The sequence below is a fragment of the Dipteris shenzhenensis genome, chromosome 16 (genome assembly GCF_047967505.1).
Source record: "Dipteris shenzhenensis isolate YYH24624 ecotype China chromosome 16, Dip_SZ_1.0, whole genome shotgun sequence".
Classification (NCBI taxonomy): domain Eukaryota; kingdom Viridiplantae; phylum Streptophyta; class Polypodiopsida; order Gleicheniales; family Dipteridaceae; genus Dipteris; species Dipteris shenzhenensis.
Window position 1 is genome coordinate 2,429,028 of NC_141611.1, and position 11,208 is coordinate 2,440,235.

General features: G+C 41.8%; 1 protein-coding gene across 2 annotated transcripts; it reads right to left on the reverse strand.

Moving 5' to 3' along the window:
• Positions 1–2,104: 2,104 nt before the first annotated feature.
• LOC147892396 (pentatricopeptide repeat-containing protein At4g13650-like) lies at positions 2,105–5,588 on the reverse strand. 2 transcript variants are annotated; one of them, XM_087387393.1, is made up of 3 exons: positions 2,510–5,588; positions 2,258–2,337; positions 2,105–2,227 (listed from the first exon to the last, which is right to left on the reverse strand). In XM_087387393.1, exon 1 carries the CDS (start codon positions 5,390–5,392, stop codon positions 2,810–2,812), a length of 2,583 nt encoding a protein of 860 aa, XP_087243519.1. In that variant the 5' UTR covers positions 5,393–5,588; the 3' UTR covers positions 2,105–2,227; positions 2,258–2,337; positions 2,510–2,809. The 2 variants fall into 2 exon arrangements, with proteins under 2 accessions (XP_087243519.1, XP_087243518.1); XM_087387392.1 differs by having other exon boundaries at positions 2,105–2,337.
• Positions 5,589–11,208: the final 5,620 nt, after the last annotated feature.

Consider the following 11,208-nt stretch of genomic DNA (forward strand, 5'->3'; position numbering starts at 1 on the left):
ACGTGCTCCATGACCGTGCACGTAGTCAGCCGGGTACCTAATCCTTCGGCAGGAGTTGCAGAGGGCAGTGATAGGGCGAGCAACAATTCCTGATCCTAAGATTTTTTGGCTTCCTGCCATTCCTGCCTACTTTAATGCTTATGGCCCTAACAATCACTAGGTGAACAATCTATCTATAGCTGATCCTCAATGAAAAGGCTGTAGATTGGTACTGATGGACTTTGGTGATTGTACAGGCTGCTTGAAGGCTGACTCTGGAGGAAGTCTGCTGACAATCGAAAGACCTACTGGAGAAGGCTAAACTGCTCCCAGAAGGCTAGACTACTGCTTGAGGTTGATGCCAAAATGAGGGCGTTAAGGCTGCTACCCACTTCTGATCTACACAAGTTGAGTCACACTATAAACTTCCTTCAGTATCTTAACTTATCCTTTATCAACAGACTGTAGTCGGTCACAAAGCTGCCTGATGCCTCTGGATGGGCCAGCGTGCCTTACAACCTATAAATAGGCCCTTCTGGTGCTGGGTGCAGTCTCATGTGAACTGCTGCTACTGTTCCATGTGGATTGCCTGCAAGGCATTCATATGTGGACTGCTATTGGTGCTGTGCTGCAGCAATTGTGGCTAACCCAGGGAGCCCTAGATGACCAGGGCTATAGAGGTCTATGACAGAAAATTAGGCACTCTCTTCCTCTCTATTTTGAGGGAACAGATTCTAGCTTGTTATACATAGTTTTGCCTTAGGATTGACATGGTTCCCCCATCATAAATCGAGGTGGAGACTCATGGAATCCTCCAATCAACCCCACCGGTTCAAGATATGCAGCTCCTTCTTCAACCTGACAAAAATGATAGGCCAAGAGCAAATGTAAAGGAAAATAGGATTGAATAAGTAATAAAGACACTTAACAGGAGTGACGGTTCAACCAGCACCCTGATAGAAGTCACCAAAACAACTGTATCGGACGAAGACGCTCCCATGATTGATGTAAAAGTAGAAAGCAATAAATATAAGGGATCCTTGTGGATGGTGAATCAGAAGTCAATATTATTTTAGAAGTGGTGCACATAGGCTTAATCCAAAAAATATTAAGCCTTCGCTGTTCCCTATCAGGATGGAGGATTAATGGGTGGGCAAACTGAAAGGTATGCTAAAAAGTGTCCACATAAAGCTAAGTGGCAACTTAGACAAGAATGGAACAGGAGGCAATCCTATCCACTCTTGTTGGGAAGGTCATACCTTTGTGGTGGCACAAATAATGCACATTGGGACGAAGAAACTGTGACATTAGCGGCGTGGTGCATGTATCAACAACAGAGAGTGTAGGATGCTGCTACCTCCGAAAAGGACAAGCAGCGAAGAGGCAACAAAACAATTGGACATCTCGATCCAAGACACCGAAGACTCCCCCAAAACAATTAAGACTAAAAGGCAACTACAAAAAAATAGTATAACCTCAAGGATGACCTGCAGGTCATAGAAACAAAAGCACCACCGCAACTGCCAACTACCTTTTCTTCACCTTAACGGTACCCTTGATCACAGAGGACCACACAAGAGCAGTAAATGCAAAGATCCAGAAGGCAAAGCAGATATGCAGTTTAGCAACAGAGAATAAAAGGATGCTTATATCTAGTACGATACGATATGCAAAGATCCATATTACAAGGCGTGGAGGGCCGCAAAAAATATGTAGCTTGGAAGATAATGAAATTGCTGCAAGACTGCTAATTCCTCAATCTCATTGGACTACAAGAATTTACGAACCCAAGGAACCAAAGAAGTTAGAACTTGCATTTCTTTTCTCATCGTACAGTTATTATTAATGCATTATAATGGGACTGCTGAACCTGAGTTACACTACTTGGTTTTCATATGGCATTATATAATTTCACTAAAGTCGCAAAACATGATAATCTTTATTCAACATATATTCTGGGTGGTCCACTTCTATACTATACACATTCATACATATTTACTGACATGAAAAATCCAGAGATATCATGAAAGCCACAAGAGAATGGAATTGATCACAAGAAGCTTCCCCATCTGCAAAATCACCAAATTCTCAAACACCATAAACGAATCTTTTGAGGTCTGTTAATTTTGGAAGTTGCATCTTTGATTTCTAGAAAATGTGAAATCACAAAAGTTTGTTTCCAGCACAGGTTCACCATCTTCCTACAGCAACTCACTTTACACAATTCATGATTTGAGTCACTTTCATCCTCTGAGTACACCTCATCTGAGCTAGCTACTGTAGATGTACAACTGTCAGCAATAGTCCCATAGGTACATTTTCCATCCTTGAAGACATGCAAGCCTCTTTTACCATCCTCTTGGGCCCATCTAGCTCCAAGACACAATCTTGTCTCTATGAACTTGCCATTGTCCCCATCAAATCACATCACTAACCAGTAGTGGCATATTGTTAACCAATCGGTTAACATGCCCCCCTTCCTACAGTCCTCTGGAGTATGCAACATTAATGGTTGTTGGAGTGTTGATACTTCAGTGCTCTAACTGCAAAGGCCATATGACAGTCTCCACAAACCCAGAAATTTTGGGTGAAATGTTTGCACTTCCCACTGGGTATTCATCAGGGTGCACACAATGGCCAGCTTCTCACTGTGCCTATATAATCTCAATATTAAATGACATCATTGATTATGTCCTGTGCCACACATTGCAACTCTGGGATGGACCCATCCTCCCCCATTTTGAGGGAAAGAACTTCTAGCTTTGAATATTTATTTGCTTTTGGAAAGCCTTGTGCCCTGTATATGCACAATTCCAAATCTGAACTGTGTTCAATGTTCATTTTTCACTCTGATTGCCTCGATCTCTTTCAAGTCATCCTGCATTTGAGCATCTGCATAGATATTGGTCATCAAGACATAAGCTGCATCATCTGTTTCATCCAGTCTCATGGCATGTTCAAAGGCCTGTCTTCCAAGCTCCACATTACCCCACTTTCGACAGGCACCCAACAGAGTATGCCACACCACAAGATTAGGTTGGAAAGGCATCTTCTCCGCCATCGCTATCGCCTCATTTAATTGGCCTGCACGGCCAAGGAGATCAACCATGCACGTGTGGTGCTCAATAGTTGGAATGATCCCATAATCTTTGCACAAGGCCTCAAAGTAGTTCTGGCCCTTATCCACTAGACCCACATGATTACATACAGTAAGAGCACTAAGGAATGAGATACTGTCTGGCTTTCTGCCTTCTCCTGTCATTCTCTGAAGCATATGAAAAACAACTTCACTTTCTCCACGCTGGGCATATCCTGTAATTAGTGCATTCCATGAAACTACATCTCGAACTTGCAGCTTGTCAAACACTTCCCGTGCTTTTGCAAGCGAGCCACATTTGGCATATATATCAACCAAGGTGTTACCAACAGAAGGATTCCCTTCTAATTCCAGTCTGGCAATCTCAGCGTGTATTTGTAGGCCCTTGTTGATGGCTCCCATACTGCCACAAGCTTTTAAGCTGCAAACAAATGTGACAGCATTTGGAGAGACACCCTCCTGTTGCATCTCTTCAAAACCATTCAGTGCTTCCTCACTGAGCCCGTGTTCAGCATACCCTCCAACTAATGCAGTCCACGAGACGACATCTCGAGTTTTTAGCTTGTTAAACACTTCCCCTGCTTTTGCAAGTGAGCCACACCTGACATACATATCGACCAAGCTGTTGCCAACTAAAAGGTCTCTTTCCATTTCCAGTCTGGAAATCTTGGCATGGATATGTTGGCCCTTATTCATTGCTCCTAAACTGCCACAAGCTTTCAAACTGCAAATAAATGTGATAGCATTCGGAGAAACACCCTCCAGTTGCATCCGTTCAAACAAGTTCAGTGCCTCTTTACCAAACCCATGTTCAGCATATCCTGCTACTAGCGTGTTCCATGAAATTATATCTTGAACTGGGAGCTTGTCAAACAGTTCTTGTGCTTTTGCAAGTGAGCCAAATTTGACATACATACCTACCAAGGCATTGCCAACACAAGGGTCTATTTCCAACCCCTTTCTGCCAATCTCAGCATGTATTTCTAGGCCCTTGTCGATGGACCCTATGTTGCCACAAGCTTTCAAGCTGCAAACAAATGTGACAGCATTTGGAAAGACATTCTCCACTTGCATCTTTTCAAAACAGTTCAGTGCTTCCTCACAGAGCCCTTGCTCAGCATATCCTGAGACTAAAGCAGTCCAACAGACTACATTTCGAACTGTTAGCTTGTCAAACACCTCACGTGCTTCTGCCAGTGATCCACATTTAGCATACATATCAACCAGAGTGCTGCCAACAAAAGGATGTCTTTGCAACCCCCTTTTAGCAATGTCAGCATGTATTTCTTGGCCCTTGTCTATGGCTCCTATGCTGGCACAAGCTTTTAAGCTGGAAACAAACGTGAGAGCATCTGGAGACACTCCCTCCATTTGCATCTGTTCAAAACAGTACAGTGCTTCCTCACAGAGCCCCTGTTCAGCATACCCTGTCACTAGTGCAGTCCATGAGACTACATCTTGTACTGGCAGTTTGTCAAACACTTTGCACGCTTCTGCAAGTGAGCCACATTTGGCATACATATCAACCAGAGCGCTACCAACAAATGGATTTCTTTCCAACCCCTTTTTGGCAATGTCGGCATGTATTTCTTGGCCCTTTTCTATGGCTCGTATGGCACCACAAGCTCTCAAGCTGCAAACAAATGTGACAGTATTCGGAGAGACACTCTCGAGTTGCATATGTTCAAAACAGTTCAGTGCCTCCTCACCAAACCCATGGTCAGCATATCCTGCGATTAGTGCGGTCCACAATACTACATCTTGAACTGGCATCTTTTCAAACACTTCCCTTGCTTTTGCAAACAAGCCACGTTTGGCATACATATCAAGCAAGGTGCTGCCAACAAAAGGATCTCTTTCCAACCCCTTTCTGGCAATCTCGGCATGTATTTCTTGGCCTCTTTCTGCATCTTTCAGCCTAGCACAAGCCTTTAGAAGGGCGACAAACGTATACTTGCTAGGACGTACAAAGTCGTCTTGCATTTTTTGATACAGGTTAAGGGCAAGCTGTGACTCCCCCCAGTCAATATAACCCATGATAAGAGAAGTCCAAGAATACTCATTACGATCAAGCAACCTGTTAAAGACCTGTCGGGCATCCCACAAGCTTCCACATTCCATCAACATTGAGACAAGGTAGTTTCCAAGAGACCTATGAACTCCCAGCCCACTTTTGCACATGTACGCATGCAAGCGCTTGGCATGCGCTAGATTTTTCTCTTTTCTGCAATTCTGCAAGATGCATATAAGGTTGTCAACCGAAGGCGACTGGGGCATTCGTTCCAAAGAAGTAAGTGCCTCCACTACGCTCAGCATCTCCAAGTTTCCGCTCCGTTCAGCATCTCCAGGCCACTCTTCTCTGGTAGTCCTTGTGTTTTACATCCATTCACCTGTACCACAAACATAAAGCTGGCCTTGAACTTGCTGCCAGCTGGCTCCCGCACCAAGCCACTGTCCATACTGTTTGACCGGCTTGACCACTGGATGCTTTGGTCCCGTGCCTTCCCTCTCTTTTTTGGCCATGATCTTGTGCGTCTGTAAAAGTCGACGGGTAAGCAAGTGGTGACAGTCGAAGAGTCCAAGTGCCTCTCCTTCAAGCTGGCACGTGTCAAAACCCGTCTTTTTTGGCCTGCCAAGTGAGGGAAAAATAGGTGATTACCTGTACCACAAACATAAAGCTGGCCTTGAACTTGCTGCCAGCTGGCTCCCGCACCAAGCCATTGTCCATACTGTTTGACCGGGCCCTACCACTGGATGCTTTGGTCCCGTGCCTTCCCTCTCTTTTTTGGCCATGATCTTGTGAGTCTGTAAAAGTCGACGGGTAACCAAGCGGTGACAGTCGAAGAGTCCAAGTGCCTCTCCTTCAAGCTGGCACATGTCAAAACCCGTCTTTTTTGGCCTGCCAAGTGAGGGAAAAATAGGTGATTTCCACCTTTTCCTCCCTCTTTATCTCTCTTTCTATTTCAAGGCAAGCGCACGCTCTCTCTCTCTCCCCCCCCCTCTTATCTCTCTCTCGTTCTCGCTCTCTCACTCTCTCCCCCCTCTTTTCCTTGTTGCACGGCAGGCCACTTGAACGTCGTTCACCTTGTTCTTTTGTCGGTGGATAATACTTAGAAAAATCTTCCACCAGCTAGGAGGGAACACAATGGGACAATTGTTAACTCGAAGCCTTTAGCACACATAAGCACGTGAGCTCCTAACTAGAGCATGGAATGAAGTTCTTTTGAGCAAGAGATACAATTTTCTGGTTGTTGCAAAATGGGGATTTGATGGGAAGGTGGCTTCCTCAAGCATCTAAGGTTTGCACCTTCTTTGTAAATTTGGCCATGCTATTGGTTGCTTCAAGTAGTGTGACTTTGCAAGCCAACTCTAGTATTTCTCTAGGATTGTTTCTAGGTTGGGTATTGAGGATAGCTATTCATATGCACAAGCATGCATTTCTTACTAGGCTCATCGTGATTTTTTGGCTTGTATAGAGAGGTGGCTACTATAGCAAAAGATCCTCTACTTCAGGCGTTACTATCAACACGAAAGGAAAGCCTACCTAGCACCTCTTGATGTACTTTCTCTACTGGTCAAGGTCATTGGATATTGCAAATGGTTTCTCCAACGTCTAATCAATATATTTAAATTTCACTATTCTCAAAATTAAATTAGTGATTGGCACACAAACCAAACAATGACCATATACAAATATATTAACAAATTACATGATCTACCCACTAAACAACAATCCAAGTATTTAGTGTACACTTGTAAAGTTATAGGCTCGGGTAGAGTATTAGCAATTGTTCATTACCTTTAAATCAAGAGATTTAAAAAAACATATATGTAGTCTTCTTTTCTTCCTGAGCATAGCTCACATTTGGAATCAATTGCCTTCGACTTTGCTATCTTGGCTCTTACAACCAGCTCTTGTTGGAGTACTATTTCCATGTGACTTGGATGCATTAGTGCCCCTCCTTAAACTATGGATCATGTTCATGTAGCAAGCGGGAGTGCCCCACCTGTTTATTAAGATATCGATTGGGTTGCGTAGTTCATACATGCTTTTGGAAATTCCCTTGATCAATGTTAAGTTTGGTTTTTATTGCTAGCTTCTTTTTAATTGGCGTGGGTGGTTTGTGGGCCGACTTGAAGAGGCTCTTTGCCCAACTCACTCTCTCAGAAGCTCTCTGTGTGGCACTTTCGTGGGGTAAGATGGCTAATAAAGAAGGTTTAGTAATTAAGATTTGCGAGTGTATTGACTGGGAGCCAAAGATTTATATAGAGATGTGGCTGATCTAATAAAGAAGGTTTAGTAATTAAGATTTGCGAGTGTATTGACAGGTAAGATGGCTAATAAATAAGGTTTAGTAATTAAGATTTGCGAGTGTATTGACTGGGAGCCAAAGATTTATATAGAGATGTGGCTGATCTAATGGCTTCAGTAGTGGTGCTTTATCATTAGAACATCTATTGAGGACAATACCCTAAACTTGCATGTCCTAGTATCATGACCCATCTACGACAGGTTAGGGACCCACTTCCATTAGGTCTCCAGGTTGGTTTTGATTTAAAGGAATAAAGTTTTAGGTTATATTTATAAACCATGATATGAAATGCTTTTTAAGGAATTTTCAAATTGGATCCTTATGGGATTCTAAGAGCTGATTTGGTTGAGTAATAGAGGAAACTTTACTACAATAGGGTGAAGAGTTCATTTGAGTTGGAGGGAGGGGAATAGGAATCAAGATGAGCAGGGAAGGTGTTGCAACAAGCGTTTGGAAGAGGGGATAGGGTAGAGCAAGGGAACTCTTTGCCATTGATACAATCTCCTTGCATGAGAAAATCTAGAGAGGCATTTTGCTTTTTGTCCTCATTTGGCCTTGTGGATAATTGTCAATGTCACTCTCTTACTCTCTCCTCTCAATCTTAGCTCTACATATGCAAGTTTAAAGGTCCCTCTCTTGCATCTCTCTCTCTCTCTCTCTCTCTCTCTCTGTGCTTTCTCTAACCCTTGGCACAACATCAAAGTTCTCCTCTCTATAGTGTTCCTCCGTTGCTCCTTTGTGTTGGACTTTGCCTTGCACGGACCTTAAAATCAGAGCTCGTAGACTTCATCCACACCTTTCAACCTTTTCACTACATATGAAACAAGTACTAAAAGCAATCTATCCTTATGAGACTCCAGCATCTATGTCCACTTTCTTTTGTTTTTTTTGTGTGGTCTAAACTCCAATGGGACTAGTCTAGCAAACTCTTTCCTTAGAAAGGTGTTTTGTGAAGTTCTGTTCCCTGCAATCAATAGTTGATTCAACAAACTTCCATGTTCCCATCGGTAATGCATTTTAGCCTCCTTCCCTTAGCGAACAATCAGCTCACTATTGCATTTTACCCTCCTTTCCCTCAACAAACAATCAGCTCCAAGCACTGATGACACTCATACACATGCGCTATCAATGGTTCTCCCCTACTGTGTACACTTCAACTCTGACGATGCTTTGTAGCTCACTCTCCAAAATGCAATAGCACAGTACCACGTGCCTCAGCCTAGTTCACTCTCCAAGAGGTTCTCCACTGCAACTCACTCTCTAGGAAGCTCTCAGTGTGACACTTTCGTGGGGTAAGATGGCCAATAAAGAAGGCTGAGTAATCAAGATTTACAAGTGTATTGACTGGGAGCTATGATTATGTTTAGCATGATCTTTTTTTAAATTACATTTGATATAATATATACACAATCACTTTTCTACCCCCCCAAGAAAAAGCTATTTCCATTTAAAATTTTGTCGAACTTTGTCCAAAATAGTGGAAACAAATGATGATGTGGCATGTATGGGTGATGTGTGATTGTGTGTTCATATGCTACATGCAAAAGTATGCTTGTGTAGCATATATTCTGCTTAGATGGCACATGATATCCTGGTATTACGCCACATGGAACTAATGATGTGACTTAGTGATGTGGCATTGATGACATCACATTATGATGTATCTTGATGATTGTTAATGTAGAATGCATGTCATGGTTTGGCTCTACCTTTGTTCATCCAAGTTTGTGAGGTTATTTCCTTTTTTCAATAGGCAAGGGTGAGCAAAGCAAATGCAAGCAACCTATGATTGCATGGGTGTGTGGGTGTGAGTAAGCATGTGAGGAACCAATGAGATTGGGTGAGTGGATTAGGGTATAAGGACCCAATCCACACTACACACTTCAAATGCATGTGTACTTATATAAGAATACACACCCTAATCCATATTGTTATATAAGCACACACACATTTGAAATGTGTGGTGTGGAATGAAGCCCAAAGCCATTGGAGTTTGATAAGCTCTTGGTCTCTCTTGTTCTCTCTCACGCATTTTCCATTATGAGATTTGTCTTTCTTTTGAGGTTCCACCATTTATATCTTCTCTTCCTTGAGCAATTCAATACCAAACTTTGTGACATGGAATCAGAGCGAAGTTGGCTTTTGATCATCTCCATCTTATTGCCATTTTTCTAGTAATCTCATTCCTTTAAATCTTTTATTCATTGCCCCTTTTTGTACATGTTGTTAGTCAAAGTTAGAATCCTACTCTCATTGTTTAAGAAAAGATCTAGATCTCGGCATTTATTGATTCGTTATATCAGCTAGCTTTATCTCTAGGAGATTTTTAGAAGGTTCTACCTATTACTTTGAGTATTGTGGCTGATACTAAAGGAGTTTAATATAGGTTTCCAGAAGGTAGTTTCTTTTCCTTTCAATGTTCGTTGACATGTCTGTCAAGATCAACTAGTATCAATCATTCTTTTTTTCAAAAAAAGGTTTATATGTGACATATATGTTTGTTGAAGTGCTACATGAAGTGTTTCATGACTGAATATTTCATTATGAAAGGCTATTGGTTGCCAAGCCAAAAGTTCTCAATTCATCATCAATTGCTAGTACATCCTTAGAGACATTGGCAACCATGCTACATAACTTTCAGAAGGGTCTATTGTTGAGCATTTCATTCTAAGAAGGGTATGTAAATGTCCTGTAGATGCGAGTTGGCCTCTCAACAAAAAAGGTCTATTCATTACCAACCCACATTGCTAGCATCGATGAAATAGATTGGGAGTTTTATGTTGTAGGTTTTTTTATACAAGAAACAAGCAATACCATTAAATCAAAGACTTTTCTTCCTACTCCACCTAGTTGTGCGTGTGATTGCAGCATCATTCTTTTCTCTATTTTTCAAAAGCTTCGATGTTGTGAGGTTGAACAAGCCCACAAAGGTTGACACATGGCTGATTTATTTTTGGGCGTGTTATCTTCTTTTCCTAAGGTCACTTGAGCTGGTCAACCTTTTGGTTGATTGGTTTATTTTAGCCATGTTTTTTGCTTTATGGCAACAATCAAAGAGGGAACCAATTGTTTGTTACAAGTTTTTGGCAATATTTTTTATTCTATCCTTGGCATTTGATGGCTAAATAAGGTTTATTGGCAAGTGCTTCTTGAAAACATGGAAAATATAACCTTAAAAAACTCATGATCAAGATGGAAGACCTTTTGATCCGTAGAGTGTAGAAAAGGATGCATGTACTCACGCTTATTTATAATGAAACTACTATTTTAAAAGTGATTACTTGAACTTCTCCAGTGGCAGGAGAAATATGTAACCATGGAAATTTTTTGAACACGTGTGATCCAAAAACATGCAATCTAATCTTGTAATAATTGAAGATTATTGCAATGCTCATTATGTTGCCACATGTTGGCACTAGAGGGGATGTTGGAATCTCTATAGACAACTCTATTTTAACATTTGCAATGGGTACTACCTATTGTCTATACAATGATTCATCTTGCTCTTGTCAGAAAGCAGGCACCTTTTACATTGTATCAATATGCCATAGTAGACCTAGCCACCTAGCCCACATTAGACCATGGGGGCCTTTGTATGCTAGGTGGTTTTGTTTGCCATGATCTTTCCTTTTTCATCCTATGCTCGCCTACTCCTTGAATCAACATTTTGACTTTGGTGACTAGCACCCTCCTTCATTGTTCCACTTTGTGGCGGTGTGAGGTAGACATTGGCTTAAATGAGCCTAGCATTGTGAAATTGAGCAATGGGCTTATTGCTCCTATTCCTCCTTTAACATCATTGTCAACCTTTTTGTGTGG